Genomic DNA, 21019 nt, shown 5'->3' on the forward strand with positions numbered 1-21019 from the left:
ATGTCAGGAACATCCTCTCCAGGTAGTTTCCGAGTATCCATCACTTAGGAAACCTGTGAGCCAGAAACCCAAACTGGGAGCTCTGACTCTCTGAAAACTTTACACCCTCCATATTTTTATACGTGTACTTCAGATTAATTCCACCTGCCTCTTAGTTGGATTTCTGGTGGCTAGGAACTTTTAAAAGAAATTTGTGTTTTTAAAAAGAAACGCAAAAAATTAAATTTTCTTTCCTGATACAAGAGTTTTTCTGTACTTGTAAGAAATCCTGCTCCTGGGCAGAAAGGGAAGGTTTCAAAGGAGCCTCATCTCCATATGGTTTTAGTCGATAATCCTTTATCCACCATCTTCAGCCCTCATTCCTTTGCTTTCTTGCCTGTGGCTACATTTCTATCTCTGCATCAATTAGCACAGTGATTTATACAACAAGCAAGCAGTTTAGAGGTAATGGTACACAATTAACATCTCATTCTACCATAAAGGGTATGCTAAATACCCCAGTCATTGCTTTCTCTGCCTGGAATTGAAATAAGTGTTTGTCTTAATTCATATGCTATCTGATGTGAAGTGGGCCTGCTTTGTACTGCACTACACCATTAATCTAATTATAGATAGCTGCAAATGAAGTGCTGTCTGAGCCGGGAGATTGAAGAAAATAGCCTTTTGTCATTTAGCATGACTCTGTGAAGCAAGATCACACTTTGCAGGGCAATACTGCAAAATGGAGATCTCAGTGATATTGCTGCCTGTTGCATCCTTTCTAATTACAACGAGCACGGTAAACACACCCGGGCGCTGATAGAAATAGAGCTGTAGATACGCTGTCACGCGGGCTGTCGGCGAAAGTCCTCTGAGTGCTGTTGGATTAAACGATGCGTTCTGATTGACAGTTACCTTGAGACTGCTGATGGAGTTGTCTCAGTGTTACGCTAACAGGCTGCCCTGTGACGGCAGCTGTCCCAGGCGCTTGAACTGCTGTCTCTTCATTCCGACCTTCTTCGCCAGGCCTGTACTTCCAGGAGGACAGCTACAGGCTTTTCATCCTGTATGTTTTTCGTGCCGTTCTGTGGACGGTTTCTGTTGGTTTGGTTTTGTAGGGCCTGACGCTGAAGCAGAGGGGAATGTGTTCTGCCTGGCTTCGAACCCTCACTGTGTTTCTCCTCCACTATCAACTGTGTATTCCACGAAGAATTTAGGAAAGGAAAACAAGTTTGAATCACAGTCCTGGTTCCACCTAGATGCTGTGTTTTTCGTGTTTTTTTTTTCCCCTAGTTTTTTTTAATCACCTTTGTTTTCAAAGACGCATCATCATTTCTGCAGCTCGGCATTTCTGTCACTCTGGAGCCGTTGACAGTTTCCCTCCCTCCGGCTCGGGGTTAGCAAAGCAGACTTGGGAGGAGCATTTCAGCCTTCGCTCTCACTGCCACTCTGTGGAAACGGAGACACAGCTTAACGCTGGAGACCCTTGGGGCAGAAGGCATAAAACTCTGAATGAGAAGAGATCCTTGTGTTTGGAGAAATGTGTTTGCCACCTTACTTAGCCGGGGCCGAGGTACAGTATAAGGCCAGTGCTTCAGGATGCTAAGATAACTGATGTAAAATGATTGATGGCGAAGCTTCATCGTTTATCCTTCAGTCTGTGGTGGCTGAGCGGGCCCACGGTTGACATGAAAACCATGAGCTGTATGTATATACACTTCTTGTTCTGGGGAGAATGACGCAGAGAGGAAGACCAGAGCTGAGCCTGCTTTACGAGGAACGGCAGAGGAGCCTCTGAAGTCACAACTGAAAAAATAAGGAAACAAACCGGAAGCACTCGTCTTAAGAGGAGTGACCCCCAGGCCCCTGAGTCTTACAGGCACGCGGGATGCATAAAACCGCTGGTCCGTCTGGAGGCCTCGGGAAGAAGCACGGGGATTGAAGCTCTGAGGGGATGCAGGCGCGAAACCAGCGCCCACACCAGCCGTTCGGCGTGTTGTGTGACCATCCGAGTGCAGTGTGTCCACCAAAAGGGCTCTCAGCTGCCCGGGGCACCGAGCAGCGTGTGTGCTGGGCCCGAGTGGGCACGCTCACTGGCAGGATATTTCCGTTAACCAGGTCTGGTTAAAAAGCATCTCTTCCCCCAAAACCATGACGGGCCCTATCCTCCCCCAGCAACCACCCCACCCCCGCCCCCCACCCCACTGTTCCCTCTCCTGATTCAGCTTCCCTGTTGAGAGCTGCATGTTCATTTTTAACACAGTTCCACTGAGTTCCTTTTAATTGTCCATCTCTTATAGTTTTCTTCCCTATCCTTTTTATGTCTGGTATGATTTTTCTCTCTTTCTTTTGAACTTTCTAGGGAGAAATTTTCTTGTTAGACATGGTTTTTCACTGCAGACACCACAAAATGAATTTGCTTAAAAGCCGGAGCTGGGGTTATTTGCCCATGATTAGGTTACTAGGTAAGGCCTGGGTTGAGGAACTGGAGCCCTGGGAGCACCTGTTTTCTGCTCCAACTTACACTTCGAAGTGTGTTTTCAAGAACTTAATAATTTGCCTGTGGTTTGGAGAGCACCTCCCCACACCCGCCGGGTGAGGTTCCTTCCTGGTGGACCCGGAGCCGCTCAGCTTCCAGCCTCCCCCCACCAGCAAGCAGCCTCCACAGCAAGCAGACATTTCTCCAGACCTGAGGAGCGTAGAACCTTCTGACTTCTCCCAAGATTCTGCTTCTCTGTCTCATCAGTGAACCTTTAGCATCCTGGCCAGCCACCCCCAAAACAGCAAATCGGCGGTCTGTCTGCTTGCTTCGGGCTCACTCGGTAAAGAATCTGCCTGTAATGCAGGAGACCCAGCTTCCATCCCTGGGTCTGGAAGATTCCCCTGGAGAAGGAAATGGCAACCCACTCCAGTTTTCTTGCCTGAGAAGTCCCATGGACAGAGGAGTCTGGCGGGCTACAGTCCATGGGGTCCGAAAGAGTCGGACACAACTGAGCGACTAACACTTTTCTGCTTGAAAATAATAACTTACCAGCAAAACTCTCCAGAAACATCCTATGGGACCCCTTAGGAATATTAAAGTATTTAGCATAGGACAAAAGTGCACACACATCATAGGGTATTTTCCTGAAATCTCACCTCGCTGACTGCTCTGCCTGTGCCCCCTTTGAATTCAGAGACACCAACAAATAGCTGTTTTGATCACAAGCTTTGAAAGCCCGTGTGTGCATTCTTAAATGGCTCCCTTTCTGGGGCATCAGAAAGCGTTTACAGTTCTCACCACGCAGTTCACCCCCGTGGGCCTCTGTGCTGCCTCTCCGCTCACCTCCCATCCTGCCCGGAGCCCCCTGGCCCGCCACATTACCAGTCCAGAGGTCGTTTCCAGAAGGCGTGTTTGTGTGGGCACGCTGAAGGGTCAGGACAACATCAAAGGTAATCTTAAAACGAGAACCTTCTCCGCAGCCGCTGCTTTTTCTATTCAGAAAGGTCATCTCGAAGCCAACTGTTTGCAACAGGGCCTCTCCCAAGGCATTTATGCCCCTTGTTATTTTTTGCTTGTGATTACAATAAGTCGCTTATCCCCCAAACAGATTTAAGAACAATAAACAAATACAAAAGGAAAAGGAACATCTCATCAATAACAAAGACCGCATCCAAAGGCATTGAGTTCTGTGACTCTTTTACATCTCCTTCCAAGCAAAGCAGGAGTCCCACGGAGAAAGGAATCCAGATAGGAAAATTACAAAAATAGTAAAAAGGATCCAATTGTAGTCAGGATCTTGTCATTTCTGGGGTGCACTGGCGCTCGGGACGATCCTGGCACTTTATTTACCCGAAGGGGCTGGTTTGGGATGCAGCTAACATTGGTTTTTAAGGGTATCCTCCATGGTGAAGTGTGATAAATCAAATTATCCTGGGTGTAGAAAGATAACCTTGCCCCGAGTTCACATTTTGAAGTCAAATTGTGTGAAACACAAGAAGAAAAGATCTGTATACTTGGGGGGAAAACTAGCCAGCTGGGCCCAGCGCTGAGCCGTCCCGAGAAGAAGCCACACGGGACGCTGTCAGCCAGACAAGTAACTTTTTGTTGTTGTTGACTCTGATGCTTCTCGTGAGGTGGGATTTGCTTTTCCAAGGCGTTAAGAGCACAGATATTAAAACTGTGCAATTTGGTACAATTATATTCTTCCCCCTCCCGCAGTCAAGCCCCCCCCCATAGATTTAATGAAGGACTTTGAGGTGCATCTCGTCGTTGATAAATAGCCCCTCTGCCCAGAATGTTTATTGGAGTGACAGCAGAGTGCATTCTCCGTGCGTCTTCCCTCGCCACTTATGACTCAGATGAATTTTAATAGGAGCAAAAAGCTTTTATTTGCCCTGTAATTTCACTTAAGGATCATATCCTTCAGAAACTGGCAGACACTTGTACGTCTGGATTGCAAAACACATGCTCAGGAGTAAAGGGAAACATGCAGGAGATGGTATTATTCAACCTGTCACAGCGTCACGAATCTGCTCGGAATCTAGTCCATCCAAGTTCTTCCATGGGCCCTGTCCCCACCCCCAGCCTCCCCCCACCCCAGTCCCCAGTGCCTTTAAATTAGGCCCTGAGAGCACACTTAGAGATGCCCACCCCAGTCCCCAGTGCCTTTAAGTTAGGCCCTGGGAGCACACTTAGAGATGCCCGCCGCCCCGGACAGGACGAAGGGCGATTCCGTTTGGCCTTTGCCTCCCTGCCATCACGATGCCCAAGGAGGCTTTGAGCTACAACAGCTTTTTTTCTAACAAAATGGAGCTGCCTGGTCACGCCATCTCTCTTGCCCCCAGAGGAGATGCTCTTTGGTAGGAATCAGAAAAGTCTTCAGGTGGTGGGTCCAACTTGAGCAAGCAACACCTCCCCCAACCGTGTCATGTCTCTGTTTGGACAGACCAAACCCTGGCTCGTGTGTTTATTCAGAGATCTAGGATTCCCCCCCTCCCCCGCCCCCTGCCGGGCAGAAATTCCTTGTATTAGAAATGTTCTGGTAGACTGAACTGCCTTTCATGTCCCCCTCATCATTTGAGAGCCACCTAGAAAATGGGCCATTAAAATCCTGGGCTTGCGGATCGTTTCCCTTCAGTGGTTTTAAAAATCTCGAGTTATTGTCTCTTGGTGTAGAGGATATTCACGTTATATTTCATTTTCATCAACCCTAACCATCGTGTTAACGCTGGAAAGACCACATAATGTTGTGCTTAAAAAGAAAAGGTAACTTTTTCAATCGTGAATATAATGTTTTATGTCACTGGAAAAAAACTGAATTTTAAATATTCTTTTGCCCCAAATGAACACCAAAACCTTTTGTCCTAACTTACTGATAACACGGTCCAGCCGCTGTCTCTGGGGAGCCAAGGGTTTGGCACAGCTGTCTGCTGCCACCTACCGGTGAGTTCTGGCAGCACCCGCTTCTCTGCTGGCCGGCCCAGCTGCAGAATGTGTGTCCACTGGGAAAAGTTTCTAAGGGAATACAGGAAAATTCTCTCTTCTTTGTAAGGTTTAGAGATGTTTTTCTTAATGATACAGGATGATTACTGTTTTTCACTAATGAATTACTGGACTCGTTCTGCTTTCAAGAAATTTCGTACACAACTGGCTTACAACATAGGGCAGAAGCAAACGAATGCGTTTTGCTTCCGTGTGCAATAACTACGTGACTTCAGAGGTGGTGAAATTTAAAAGCTGAAAACTGATTTTGAACGATTGCTGCGTTGGAGGAGGAAAAGTTCATCATGTGATCTCACTTTTTTTTCCCTCCACCTTTGTAGTACAAGGTGCGTATCCTCACCAAACTCGCCGCAGAGTTGAACAAGTTTATGCTGGAGAAAGCCGCTGAGGACACCAGCAGCGTTTTGCGCTCCCCAATGCCTGGCGTGGTGGTGGCCATCTCCGTCAAGCCCGGGGACCTGGTAAGGACTGTCCCTGTCTGTCGGGGGGGTGCGGGGCAGACCGAGGCAGCGTCCTGTCCTGAGTCACGGCACCCCACAGTACAGCAGGGGCGCTTCTGCGCGCTCTTTGTCCAACATTTCACATCACAGGCTCTCTCAGCGCCTCCCCTCCCCAACGACCCAGGGAAACTGAAACAGAAATAAGGCCAGATCCATTGTTTCTTTGGCAAATTTAGTGTCTCAGGAAGCGTTTATTTAAAATTCCTATTTACCCTCTAGCTCTCTGTGGTTTAAGCATCCCTGAAGAAGTCATACCAAGAAATAACCCCCTGATGGGGGAACTTTTGGCACACATCCTGGAATAAACGGGAAGGGTACTAAGGAAAGTTATTGCCGTAATCTGTGTGGTACCAGAGCGCTTCCCAAATAAAGTCTAGGATCAGAGTTTGAAGTTTTTCATTTTGACCTTGTGAAATTAAGGCACAAATCAAGGGTATATTATTAGATTTCCTCACATGTTCAGTCTCCAGGTCATAGGCTGTGGACAGATTGGTAGGATACAGTCATTGTCCTAGAACAGACAGAAATCTAGTGATCAGCATCGAAAGTAAAAAGAAAACAAAGATGCAACCGGAAGGTTTCCAGGGAGCACTTCTGTCTTTGCTGTTTTATTTCTGTGCTGGGAGAGGACAGCCAAGCACCACAGTCTTCAGTGCATGATGCGGTGATTGCATTTGTGTCTCAGTTATGTCACAGGAGTTTATGCATTTTCCTGTAAAGACTACATGGAAACTGCCTCTCTGTTTATTAACATAAGAAAAATAAGAAAAAAACTAATGTAGTTGGTTGGCATTAGCTTCTAAAAAAGTACTTACAATCGGCAAATACTAGCAAAAAATGATTGGTTTCAGTTGTTTTAAAATGATTAGGCCTGAAACTGATATGTGAAGTTGGAAAACTGACCCAACAACTGCTTTACCTGATGACATAGAAATGGAAGTACCGGCTTTTAAAAGAGGCTCGGAGCTGGGGATTGTTAGGTTTGAAAGCACTGACATGCCCAGAAGAAAGCCCTCTCTAGCACTGTTAGGCTGCCTGGCGTCCAGGATTTGGGAGAGGTGATGCGGACTCAGGATCAGGTTGAGTGTGGCGGTGGGGTTGCCTTACATCGCTTTCTTCAGAAGGCCTTGGCCTTGCCGCTGAGAAGGCCTACATCCACTCTGCAAGCAGAGCAGTCGGTGGGATCTCCTAGTGACTAGGCGCGTGGGCTGGTGAACAATGGGAGGGAGTCCTGCTTTGGTTGTCTTTGTTTTTCCATTTTCCTCCTTAAGCTTTTTCTGGAAGCCACAGAGGCTGTATACAGCCATCCTGAGCTCGTCAGTTCTAATTGCGTGGCTTTAATTATAAAACCACATTTGCACTTAGGGGGAAAAAAAAAAGTCAGTGTTTAACTGAAATCCTTACTTTTCTAACACCTGAATCAGGACCTGAGGGGAGGGAGGAGGATGGGGCGGCTGCTCCTGCTGGGAGATGAGGGGGGTGGGGGGTGGGGATTCCTCCTCCCTAGAGGAGGGAGCCTGCGGCCTTCTTGTTTACATCAAGAGCTTTCTCCTGGCCTGGCAGCTCCAGAGACCACAAGGGTTTGGCCTTCATACTCTCCATTTCCTGGTTCATCATGGAATGTGGGAAAGCACAGCATTTTAGTAAAACGGGACAGTGTGGTATTAGGTCTTGGTTCATTCAGGGGAGCTCAGACATCGGAAACCACCACCAATAATTAAATGTGGGTATTCAAGAGTGGTCTGCCTTGAGAAGGAACTGGGGCCTCTATTTTGGGTATCTCTTTAAAGTCAGAGCACGCGGCAGGGTCTGGGGGGACCCCTGGTCACCTGACTTGTCAGTGCGCCCCTGTGTGCTCAGGCTGGTCATGGAGGGCAGATGTGTGTTTTAATTTCTCTCTCCAGCTTCCGATGCCACTTTTGGTCCTTGCAGGACTTTCTTTCATATTCTGTATCATTGTATTTTGATAAAACAGTATTTTCACTTGAGTTATTATTTGTGAAAAATGTCACAGACTGCTAAGACCTGAAGCAGATGCAGGGGGTGAGACGTTTAATTGTCTCTCTCCTAACAGCTTCTACAGTTAACTCTGCCTGGTGTAATGAGAACACAAGGAACTCTTCTTGGGCCAAAGGCACGGCCCATACCTGAGGCCACTGCAGGAAAATAATTCTTGTAGCTTTCAAGTTTTGAGGTTTAAAATTATTTTAACACTGCAGGGCACGTTGTCTTGTTCTTGGCAATAACAATAGCTGGGCCAGGGTTCCTTTCTTATCAGTAGAAAGATAATGAAATCAGTTATCTCTGCATATTTTCAAGGAAAAGAAAAAAAAGGAAAAGGACCAGGAGAACAAGGAAGGGCCTACCCGTATTCTGTGTTTCTTTGTAATGTTATTTCGTATAGTTTAAATCCCAGCTATCTGTAATTTTTATATTTAGTGTAAGTAAAACCTGACATGTCTTGGAATGGTCGGCCTGGTACCATATCGTGTCACATAGGTAATATAGGGCAAATCTGTTCGCGAAGTAAAGAGTTTTAAAAGAGCTTCAGGGCCTCAGGACAAAATGACCCAAGGTGGCCGTTTAGAGGTGGGGAGAGGACCGGCCCCCCTCTCCCCGCCACATCCCCAGCAGAGAGGCTGGGTTTTACTTTTAAGTGCTCATTTTAAGTTCACACAGCAAAAGTTGCTAATACTTTTCAGTGTCTATTACATGCTATTTAACATTAAATGTGGTAGGAAAATCAGTTTTTAAATGATTGTATAATAACCTTTTTGAATATGTTGGGAGGGAATGCTAGTTCATAAGTGGTAGAATGCATATAAGCATGTAAACCAAAAAGAAACGAAGTCAGGGTGGATTGAGAACAGCTAGAATCACACATTTAATTCAGAAAACAGTTGCCAGAGTGACTTTTATATGCCTTTCCTATGTGCCTTTTCATCTTTCTTCTGAAAATAATCTTAAAATAACTGATTTTTCATTTTGAAAAATACCTACTTTTCTATACATTTAACAATATCATAAACCAGGGGCACTTCTACAATCAAAGCTAACATTTAAAAGGTAACTTGTTTTAAGTTTTTAAACTACTGTCTTTATGATTTCTTGGACAAAAATATTAAAAATATATATATTCTTTCAGAATGATGCTGAATACATTCCCCCCCCCCCCCACCAGCATTAGACTTATTACCACTGCTGAATTTGTGGTACAATTTTCATTTTGACTTAGATATCAGAAACAAACAATAAAAATGAGGCAACCCATGGGGATATTTTAATATTACATTTAAGTTAAGATTCTTTCTAGTTCTGTTTAGATTCTGCACTCATCTCAGATATGCATCAGAAATGCTCATCTAGTTTGATGGATATTAACTTATTGTGGTGTAGTCATTTCATGATATATGAACTTCGACTCATTATGCTGTCTGTATACCTTTAATTTAAACAGTAATATATGTCAGTTATACCTAAATAAAATGGGAAATTACAAAAAAAAAAATACCCATCTAATACATCACAAACTGTGAGACATGAACCAGAAGCAGGCTGTATACCCATTTACATTTTCTTCTTTCTTAATTATTTATTATTTTGTAAGTTACTAGTTTGTCGGACCAGGTAAAATCATAGATCGGTATTAAGTACCTGTTGTTGCTTTTTCTTACCACTTGGCCTGTTCAGTATTGGTAAGACAAGAGTTTGGAGTCATTTAGTGGGGCTGAGATGAGGAAGATCCACTTTGTAATGGACCTGATCATTAGCAGAAGGGTAGTTAGCTGTTTGAGATTGCTGCTCTCATGAACAATTGTCTTGGGCAAAAAAAAGAAAAAGTATATTCTATAAAGTGCACAAGGAGAATGTAAAGTGTGGAATCAGGACTAGGAGCACCATCCAGTCAGTACTAGGAGCACCACCCAGACATCAGCCTGGTTGATCTTCCTCCGGGCACGTGCTCCTCTGGGGGCGGGGGGTGGGTGGGTGGGGACGGCCACTGCTCAGTGTCCCTAAACCACCTGTAACTGCGCTTACAGCAGATCGAAGGAAGTCTCGAAGGAACCTGGCAGGAGACCTTCCTTTTCGTCTTTGAAGCCGCCTCTGCCCGCAGGTTTCCCACAGGAGGAGGGCTGGGTGGGGGTGACTTTGTCCTCACGTGGCGCAGTATTGATAGCTACATCTCCCTGGCAGAGGACCAGGCCTGGATGTTGGATAGATGCTCCAGTTTCTGGGATTTCCAGTCTGAAATAATTGCCCTCATTCAGTTTCCACTTTGATACAGCAGTGGTTATTCAGTGTATTTGATAAGCTGCCAGTGTTTCCACCCACACCTGTTTGTATTCCAAGGCAGGTATAGCTTCATGCGTTCATTCTGGAACATTTTAAAACTTTAAATTATGAAATACTACAGACATAGAGAACATTGTAGAGTATAATAATACAAGTACTCACATGCTCTCTGCTCACCTTTACCATATTTTCCTTCAGATTTTATTTATTTAACAAAACATGGCCAATATGGGGAACTTGCCCTGTGGCCTCTGTTCTGCAGAACTCCTGCACTGCCTTCTTCAGAGGAATGACCATCCTGAATTTGGCTTTTCTATCTTCTCCAGATGACATTTATTTTTGATTGTTAATGATGAGTTTTTGTTGGTGGTAACAGTTGGGGAGTTTTTGCAGTTTTAACTTGATTTCAGTATAAAATGAAATATTTCTGTGGACTAGTCAGATATTGTAGGCATGTCCACAAGTTGGCATCTGATTTTATTTTTCAAGAGATGATCTTCTGGGGGTCACGCGATGTGTTTTGTTTTAAACGTTTTTGAAGATGACAATTCCCAACCTTAAGGAGATTCAAAATATCTTCTCTTGCCATTTTGCTAAAAATAATAGTAACAATAATAAATTTTAAAAGGTCATTATCTCACAGAGTTCTCTAATGCAGCATACTTCACATAGCTTGAGAAATTCAGAGTGATTTGTTAAAGGGACCATCAGTGACGTCAGTTTTAACTGGTTCTCTTTATGACTTAGAGGTTCTGACTCCAGTTTTAAGCTCACTTCGAGGTGGTGGGAAGTAGTAATTCTCTTCATTTTAAGGAATTTCCCAAAAAGCTGAACTCGTTTTGTACTGGCTGCCTCTGTATTCTTTCTCCAGACTCTCAGCTCCCCGCCTTGATGCCCAGCTTGCATCCAGGTCAGGACGGCAGCCTTGGGAGGGAGGGTGAGGGGGCACCTGGGGCCCCAGCAGTGCTGGGCTGGGCCAGTGCCTCTCCCCGCAGCGGCCTCCTGCGGGAGTCTCGGGTGCCCAGACCCGGTAAAGGAGGCCTCACGCTGCAGATGAGGGCTTTGGCAGTGTTTCCGGTGCCTGCCCGCTCTTTCTTTGTAATCCGAGGATGGTTCCTTGCATCACTGCTTAAACACGGCCCGGTCTTTCAGGGTCTCTTCTCCCACCCTCTTTACATGAAGATCTCGGGATGTGAACGCATGTCTCTTCTTCGGGAAATATCGGGGACATTACCCAGCCTGTCTTACCAGCTCAGAAAGAGGAAGTTGTTATAATCAGACCCTCACATTGCCTTTTAACCACATCCGAGATGCCTTTTGCTCGTAGCTGTTAACTGCGTCTGTCCTCAGATCTAAGGGCCTCAAAATGCGCTGCATTCAGGCCCCTGTGTTCCCAGCCGCACAGCCTTTAAAACCGCATTTGAAGGATTTTCACTTTTGTGGAGTCGGCAGCAGGGTTGATACTGATCCCTGCTTTCGGGTGGCCCAGCGCAGCAGAAGGGGAGACCAGGGCGGGCCTGTGAGCCCTCCGAGCCTTCTGTCTAATTTGGCAGAAAAACACAGAACGTAGGACAACAAAAGAAGGCTCCCTTTTCCATAAAAATTCTTCTCCCCCCCCACCCCCCAAAAAAGGGGGGATTTAATTTTTCAGCTGCACGCCGTGATTTGGTGCTCACTCTTGCATTGAAACAGTTGCTGTCTGAACAGGCAGGAAACACTTTTCTTTTAATTGCTGAAATCATTCGGAAGTGCTTCGTGCCCTGCTTCTATACAGCAGATGCTGTGCATTAATTGGCCTGCGTAGAAGTGACCCAGGGTTCCTTGCAGCGGGCCCAGTTTTAGGCAGAGGGCTTAAACAGCTTATTTATTATTTTGTATAATTTGGCGTACATTATGTGCTCCTGCACACGTCGTATTTCATGGTCTGCAGTTTCTAATGTCATGTGGGTTTCAAAACCTGTGTTTCTCTGGTAATGTACTAGCAGCAGGTAAGCTCAAAATACCATCCATCAGGAGCTAATTTTTTATCCAGATACTCCAATGACTGATGAACCTGTCTTTTGTATGAATGTTTAGCGCAGTAGAAAGCCATATGCCACTGGCACAGTTTCCCATGCATCCTTTAGAGATGCTAGAGAGTAGGCTTACAGGGGGTGGGGGGGAACCCTCCACGCCATTTGTGGCCTCTTTCCTCTATTTCCAGGATAACGCCTTAAAAGCAGCCCTGGTTGTGGACGACAGAAGAGGGTAGGGACCGTCTTAAAGGAAATCCGACTCCCACCATCCGTTTCTTCATCAGAAATATGACTGCACACTCTTAATAGGGAGCCTTGTTTTGTTACTCCCCGTCTGTTCAAAACAGACCTCAGCCCATTAGAAGGGCCTCCCTTGTGTGGAAAGACCACAGCTGTTACTGTAAATTTCATCCCGTCACTGTGTCACCCCCATTTTGTGGCTCTGAAGGATGAAATTGAGAAATGGAACACTGTGCAGTCATCCTTCACATCTCCAATTTTAGGCCTTTGCCATCATTTTCATGCTTTTATTCCAAATCAAATAACATTAGTGAGCTACAGCACCTTCTGATGAATGTCTGGTCCTAAGCGCAGCTTTCAAGTCTGGACTTGGGGTGGGGGGCTTCCTTTTATGTTTGGGGGAGTTCTTTCTCCCCCGTTTCTCCTCTCTTTCTCCCGCTGCACCTTCTTGAGGCTTTCTCCATGTGTTTGCAGTTGGAACGATGCAAGTTGCCAAATGCACTGCGGCCTGAGCGGCCTGAGCGTGGTGTCCCTGAGCATGGTGTCCCAGAGGGACACATGCTGGAGCAGGTTCTGTGCCTTTCACTCTGGGGAAGGAGTAAAGCGAACCCGGTGGAAGGATATTGGGGGCTTTAATCAGAAATAAGAAGTGGTTTAAATCATTAGCACAACAAAGCAGACTATAAGCTTGAAGATAAAAGTCTCTGGGGAAAGAGTCCTCTGAAAATAAATGGAACTTGATAGATTTCCATATCATTTATAACTTCCCTTAATTACACTTGGAAGACTTGCCAGTAAAACTGGAAAATTGGCAGCCTATATCCATTAGAGTCATTTTGCCGACCATGGCAAGCAGCTGGCTTTACTGGATTTTATTTCCCATCACTCACAATTAATCATCAGCTGGAGATGTCTGAAACTCTTCAGCCCAGAGCCGTGCCGGGTGACATTCAGGCCTCCCAAACATGCTAAAATCTGCCAAGTAAATGGGCCGAGGTTTCTCCCTGGCTTACTCATTTCGGAGCAAGGCAGGCTCCCGCCTAATGAGTGCGCTCCGATAATCGGATGCGAATGTGAACCCTGACCCCGTGTCAAAGGAGAGGACGCAATAAGCCGGATGAAAGATACGGGATTCAGACCTCCAAACTTTACACCAATTAGACAGGGAGCGGCCAAGTACATCAGGCCGAGTAGGTTTATCAAAAAGACTTGCCTGAGGCTTGTGACCATTTTGTAAGCCCGACGTTGGAGACGTCCTGTCACAATCACTAAGTCTGTTATCAGATGATCCACTGGCGTGTCGGGGAAGTGTGCGCCCGCAAACCCCGCGGCGGCCCCGGCCCCGCGTGCGCACTGTCGAGTGGAGACCCGGCCGTCGAGCACCCTCTTGGCTCAGCCAGCTCGCGCCCCGGCTTTCCGAGCACGCGGGGGAGATGTGGGCGGTGTTCTGCTGCTCCTGGAGCTCGGGGAGGGGAGGGGAAAGGCACCCCTGAACAAGGAGGCTTCCAGATCGTTGAGGCGAGAGGCCTGTGCCCCGCCTCCCGGTGACTTGGCGCTGGAGCCCGTGGGCCCGCAGGTCGGGGGAGCGGCCACCATTCCGGCCCCATCTGTGTCCTCTGACGTCCGGCCTGTGCCGTGTTCGCTTTCCTGCCTCACCTTGGTGAGGGATGAAATAGCTTGAATTTAGGTCAGGTTCACGTGCGTGTACATGGTTGCGTGCCGTGTGTGCGTGCGTGCAGAACACGATTCTGCTGACCGCAACGCGTCTCACTGTTTGGTGGAGCATCAGGGAACAACTTACGCCAGAGTTTTTTCCTCTTTTAGGGACCAAGGAGCAAAAAGCAAACCGCAGAGCAGATTGTTGTGAGTGAATGACTGAGCGCAGAAGACATGAGTTAAAGTTCCAGCAGATGACACAAGGCGAGGCCAGCAGAGGTGGGGGAAGGAGGAGGGAGCGCAGACAGGATGAGAAGGAAGAGGGGGCCTGGAGGGCCCCGAGGCAGGGCGGCGCGGTGGCTCAGGCCGCGGGGCAGCACCCCCATCGGCAGGCACGTTCTCTGAAGCCCTTCTAATCAGCTCTTCCGGGCATCCTTGTCAGTTTGGCCTCCGCCCCCTGGGTGACCGCTGGAAATCTCCCAGGTTCATTGGTTTCTTTTTCATAGTTGATCGAGAGACACAACCTGGGAGAAGGTGATTCTCGCTGGGGGACCTGCCCAGCTCTCCCGAGCATCTCTGCTGGATCAGAGGTTGTGTTTTCCTGGTGGGCGATTGGGGACCCACCCCTTGCAGCTGCCTGTACGCCCCCTCCTGGGCTGCTGGCACACACAGCCGCTGGGGCCGGCAGGTGATTGAAGCCCCAGAAGCTTCTCAGCTGTCTCCACTGCCCCCAGGCTCCAAGGCCCTGCTTACACCTCCAGCGTAGCCAGCTTGAGCCTGGACTGGGGCTGTGGCCGGTCCCCCCGCCCTTCTAGGCGTTTCTTTTGGGCCTCGCCGTCGGCTGTCTGGTCTCCGCCCCCTGGGCGACCACCAGAAATCTCCCGGCTTCCTTCGTTTCTTTTTCAGTCGCATTAACTGCGGGTTCACTTTCTGGAAGATCCCGTGGAGCATTGGTGAGGGGCTCTGTCTAGCCGGCAGTGCCAAGCAGCTGCCGGAGGGGCACCCTGGTGCCCGCCCCAGAGATGCCCGCGGGGCCAAGGACAGAGAGGCGGGCTCTGGGCACTCAGACACCAGCCAAGGAAGCCCAGCTGGGCGAGGGTGCCAGGCGAGTGTGCGTGGCTCCCCACGGGGTGGGGGGCGACGGGGGGGTCTGTTCCCTCTGTGAGGAAGGAGTTCCCAGAGCCCAGAGGCGGAGAACCCATCACTATTTTTTGGACGGAATTTCCATTGCTGAATTTCAGATTCACTTTCCAGAAAGTTCCGCGGGCCCTGAGGCCGGAACACGCGTCCTGGGTGGGAACGCCGCCATGTGCGGCCAGCCTTGGCCCCTCGGCCTCTGAGAGCCTTGGTCTGGGCCCCCTGGGGTGTGCGAGCGGGGACCCTCCCATCTCGCCGGGTCCCTCCTGCCTCTGAAAAGAGAGAAGAAGGCTCTGAGATGCCGCCGCCTTGCGGGCTGGCCGTTCTGACGCCCCCCACGTGGTGGAGATGAACCCCGCAGCTGCCCTCGGCTCTCTGTAAGGCAGGCGCTGGTGGTTCATGGAGGGCCGCGGGCGCTGCGTGTCCGCCCAGCTCTCCAGCTTCCGTGCCAGCCGCCAAGCTTGGCATCCCCTCTCCTCCCACATTCCTGTGCCAGGGCAGCAGAGAGGACGCACCAGCTCAGGCGGTCCTGGTGCCAGGGAGACAGCCGGTGCGGCGCGGGGGACCGCGGGAGCTCGGAGATTGTCGGGCGACTTCGGGGAAGGAACATTCTCGGGCACTTCTGCCACGCGGGATGGGCACCGGCGTCCAGCAGCCCCAGGCCAGGGGGCCCACCAGCGCCCCAGAGAGCCGGGTGCCCCGGAGGTTTAGCTCTCCCATTTCCAAGGTGGCCGGGCTCTTTCCACAGAGAGGAGAAAGATGCAGCGCAGCTCCTGGTGCTGTCCCGTCAAGGGCAGAGAAAGGAGAAGGCCCAGAAGGGCCTTTATCCACCCCGACGTCTGGGTGGGAGTCCCAGGTTGAGCCCCAGGGGTTTATGTGGCAGCCCTGCCTGAATTTCCCCCCTGCTGGCTGGCGAACAGCAACCATTGCCCCTTGCAAGGAGGGGCCGGGCGCTCGGGGTCCCTCCCTGGAGGAGTGCTCCCTCCCGGGGGCCACCCGGTGGTCTTACAAAGGCTGGGACGGTGTCCCTGTGACCTGCTCGGCTCTTGTTCCCAGCTCCCCAGGGCTCTAGACAGAAAGGCCGTGTTTGATAGCAGCTTTACCAGGATGAAGTTCACACACGAAACAATCACCCCCGTAAGGCATGCACCTCAGTGGTTTCGTCTCTTCACACAATTGTGTGGCCATCACCACAGTCAGCCTTAGAACATTTCATCTCCCCCAGAGGAACCCTGCACCCATCCGCATGTACTCCCCTTCCTGCCACTGCAAACCACAGGTCTTTCTGTCTGTAGAGATGTGCTCATTCTGGACGTTTCGATTAAGCGGAAGACATTCTGCTTCTGCCACATCTCTTTGGCAGAAGTTGATTCAGAGGTTCCCCGGGGAAGGCCCCACCAGCAGCACCCAAAACCTCCAGTTGTCAAGGATGGTTTTCAGATGATGACTTAACAAGGGAACGGCCTTTGTCTGTGGTCCCCCAAAGATGTGCTTGGAATATAAAGTATTAGAGACTTTTTTTTGTTTGTTTTTTTGGCCGCATGGCTTGTGGGATCTTAGTTCCCCGACCAGGGATGGAACCCAGGGCCCTTGGCAGTGAGAGCGCAGAGTCATAACCCCTGGACCACCAGGGGATTCCCAAGTACTAAGAGACTCTTGGTGCCCTTTAGATTGTATTTCAGAGCTTTGAGGAAGACTCTCAATGGCCTCCCTCTTGAACATTGTTGGGAAATTCGAATGCTTTGAACACGCCTGTCCACTCTTTGTGCGTTTTCCAGGTAGCAGAAGGTCAGGAAATCTGTGTGATTGAAGCCATGAAGATGCAGAACAGTATGACGGCCGGGAAGACTGGCAAGGTACGTCCCCAAGGGCCCGCCAGCCCAGGCGGCTGTGATGGCAAGCGGAGCCTCCACCTTGGAGTCCTAGATGTCGGGCCCTGGAGAGTCTGTGTGACGTCTGGGGTGCGGGAGGGGGTGGTTGAAGAACAATTGTTCTTCACCTTAATGTCTTTCAAATTAAGGGGTCTTTAATTTTTAATGTTTACATCTGTCTTAGAGGCAGTGAGTTATCTGAGACGTAGGTGACCCAGCAGGAAATGGTTTTTAGAGATTGCAGAAATTAATGCAACTCTTCAAGATAATTTCTCCACAAAGAGAACAATTCAATTTTAGATCAAGAGGAGCTGAAAGGCCCACATACACATGTGGGACTTCACGATTCAGGGAGGTGGGAAAGAAAAAGAGAGAGATGTATTACTGAGATTTGTTAAGAGTAAAACTTCTTAAATGTACTTTCTGTCAAAGAAAATAGAAAAGTCCTTATAAGGAGTAACTTCATCATTCTTCCTGCGACTTGAAAGGCACCATTTGTAGCAGAATGATCCTTTTCTGAAGGGTGTTTTGCTTTGGACGTACTGCACAGCGGAGCGAGGCGTGGGTCGTGTGTGGGGACAGCAGTGTAGACTGGCCATGTTCTGCGCTGTGGTCACTCCCGGGAAGGGCACTGGAGCCTTGGGGATGGTGGGTGTCCTGGCAGAGAGGTACTGTCGGCTGCCCGTGGAGTTGGCATCAGACATGGCCTCCGTCCGCCTCCCGCAGAGCAAATGAAACCCATGTTCAGGGACCAGGCCCAAGGGGACGCCCAGTCCCGCCCCAGCCGGGAGGACGGAGGCCTGGTGTTGGGCCCAGCTAGAGGGGGCCTCAGACGACTGCTCCCAGTCTCCTCCCAGTTTGGGGCGAAGAGCCTGGTGAGATCTGGGCTCCAGGGGAATTCTTCTTGCCATACCCGATTCCTTTCTAAGAAGTGAACAAGAATGTGTTGGTTTCTGCTCCTGTAAAAATTGTTTTATGCATTCCTCGGGATTGGTTGACATGCACGCTGCATTGTTGTCAGGAGATTTCCCTTCATGATGAGAGCCTGGCCTCATTTGGGGGATCCAGAATGTGTGTCAGATGCACGCCAAGGGCCAGTGTGCCAGGCTGGGGATCTGATCCTAAAACGAACGCGGCCACAGCTCCCTGAGGGAGCCAGGAGCCCGCTGGTGCGCGTGGTTGCTGTCTCCAGGGCCCGGGTCTCTCGGGGCCTCCCCGCCGCGCTCAGGTGCTGAGGGGCTCTAGGTGAGCCTGCGCGTTGGCCCGCCCCCCAGGGCGGAGCAGCGGCCCTGCCTGGGGCTGGCGGTTCTTGCTCTGAGAGGCCAGTTTTCCTCCCGGGGCCCGGGTAACAGTGGAAGCAGGCCCTCTACTCTGGAGTCACAGCGTTGTGACAGACACAGCCTGTCAAAACACCAGAGACTCCAGACCTTAAAAAGCAGCCAGTTCAGTTCAGTCGCTCAGTCGTGTCCAACTGTCTGCGACCCCGTGGACTGCAACACACCAGGCCTCCCTGTCCATCACCAACTCCCGGAGCTTACTCAAACCCATGTCCATTGAGTCGGTGATGCCATCCAACCATCTCATCCTCTGTTGTCCCCTTCTCCTGCCCTCAATCTTTCCCAGCATCAGGGTCTTTTCAAATGAGTCAGCTCTTTGCATCAGGTAGCCAAAATATTGGAGTTTCAGTTTCAGCATCAGTCCTTCCAACGAACACCCAGGACTGATCTCCTTTAGGATGGACTGGTTGGATCTCCTTGCAGTCCAAGGGACTCTCAAGAGTCTTCTCCAACACCACAGTTCAGAAGTATCCATTCTTCTGTGTTCAGTCCAACTCTCACATCCATACATGACCACTGGAAAAACCATAGCCTTGACTAGACGGACTTTTGTTGGCAAAGTAATGTCTCTGCTTTTCAATATGCTGTCTAGGTTGGTCATAGTTTTTCTTCCAAGGAGCAAGTGTCTTTTAATTTCATGGCTGCAGTCATGATCTGCAGTGATTTTGGAGCCCAAGAAAATAAAGTATGTCACTGTTTCCATTGTTTCCCCATCTATTTGCCATGAAGTGATGGGACCAGATGCCATGATCTTAGTTTTCTGAATGTTGAGCTTTAAGCCAGCTTTTTCACTCTCCTCTTTCACTTTTATCAAGAGGCTCTTTAGTTCTTCACTTTCTGCCAGAAGGGTGGTGTCATCTGCGTATCTAAGGTTGAAAAAAAGCAGCCACCTCACTGCAAACAGCCCCGTGGAACGAGGCCTTCCAAGTGTCGCTGCATCGGCTCTCTTCTTCCCGAGAGGCCCAGGCTGGAGCTCGGGATGCAGGCCACTCTCGCCACCGCAGGCCAGGGTTCCCAACCCCACAGCTCTGGCCCTTTTGCCGCTTGCCCAGACAGCCTGTCACTTCTAACCTCATGCCTACTTCTAACCTAATTCATCCTCACGCCCAGGCTAGAACCGCCAAGTGGGCTGTCTCTAGTTTTAACTGAACACAAATCTGGGAAAGCAAAAGCTGACAAATCAGGAGAAATCAGGGCACGGAGGTGACGTTGTGGGAGCCACGGGGTTCGACCCGCGTTTTGAGAACTTCATTTCTCTTCACAGGACGCTTCGGATCAGGCCGGGGTGCTTCTGCTGTTGATTAATACCTGTTCTGACTCACGGATAATTGTGCATGGGGTTTGGATTTGGTTTTGTTTTTTTTCCTACCATTAACCCTGAGGGAGCATTTCTTCACCGGAACCTGTGAGAGAAAGGAGGCGGGGGTGGAGACTCACCCAGCATCGTCCCCACCGGCCTTGGCCCCGGGGTGCCCGGTGCAGAGGACCGCAGCACCGCGGGGAGCAGCGGCGTCTAGGAGCCGCGAGGGCTGCAGCCACCCGAGGACGCCCTCAGCCAGGTCCCCTGGACGGGCGCCCGCCGCCCGCCTTGTGCCTCTGCTCTAGCGCCTGCCCGGCTGCGCCTTCACTTCCAGAGCCAGACAAGACTGCTTCCTCCTGGTCTGCTTAGTAATTCTTACTCTCCCCTCTTCTTGTTCTTTTTTAAATTTAAGGTGAAATCGGTACATTGTAAAGCTGGAGACACAGTTGGAGAAGGAGACCTGCTCGTGGAACTGGAATGAAGTATTTATAGCCTTTCAGTCATCACCCAATTTAATTAGCCATTTGTATTATTATTCTTTCACACTCAATTTATTCAGGCGTTCGGCAGGAACACCCCTGTGCGGCAGATTTTACATGGTCATATTTACTCCACATATAGTCAAAACCAACGTTCTGCCAAAAAAATCACCAATGGAAATTTTTTATTGATATAAATACTTGTACATATGATTTGTACTTCTGCTGTGAGATTTCCTAGTGTCCAAATGAAATCAATAAAACTGAGCATTTGTCTAAATATTAGTTTGCCCTTTTTTTGCATGAAGACAATGTACATAAGAGGCTACGGGCTGTGCCAGTAGGCTTTAAAATACCGGCATTTCATCGGGATGCTTTTAAAAAATGTATATAAATCCCAGTTCTTTGCCTTCGGTTTCATTAAATGAGCATTTGCCACCTTGTAATCTCATTACCTGCTTCATCCTGCTTGAGGCCCTGAGGCCCGCTCGTGGTTGGCTAGTCATGATCTCCAGAAGCTGGAACAGCACTGATGGTGGTCTGACAGTGAGTGTGGGTCCCCTGAGCCCGCGGGGGAGACCCCCATCCCTCCCAGGGCACCAGTGCGGGCACCAGTCAGGGTTCCCAGGCCCCAGTGGTGGTGGGGGGGCTGAAGAGCCCCGCAGCGGATTCCCATCCTCGCCTTTTTGTGTTTCTGGGAAGCGAGTTTCCAATTATGAAAAGAAGG

General features: G+C 49.3%; 1 protein-coding gene across 3 annotated transcripts in view; it reads left to right on the forward strand.

The window, feature by feature from the left end:
* PCCA (propionyl-CoA carboxylase subunit alpha) overlaps positions 1–20572 on the forward strand; it is a 346757-nt gene extending 326185 nt beyond the window's left edge. For all 3 annotated transcript variants that reach the window (XM_043892480.1, XM_043892481.1, XM_043892482.1), the window contains 3 exons: positions 5785–5925; positions 17084–17161; positions 20226–20572. In XM_043892480.1, the coding sequence (XP_043748415.1) occupies positions 5785–5925; positions 17084–17161; positions 20226–20294 (288 nt within the window). In that variant the 3' untranslated portion in view covers positions 20295–20572. The remainder of the gene's footprint in view (positions 1–5784; positions 5926–17083; positions 17162–20225) is intronic.
* The last annotated feature ends 447 nt before the right edge of the window (positions 20573–21019 follow it).

The sequence above is a fragment of the Cervus elaphus genome, chromosome 30 (assembly GCF_910594005.1).
Source record: "Cervus elaphus chromosome 30, mCerEla1.1, whole genome shotgun sequence".
Classification (NCBI taxonomy): Eukaryota; Metazoa; Chordata; class Mammalia; order Artiodactyla; family Cervidae; genus Cervus; species Cervus elaphus.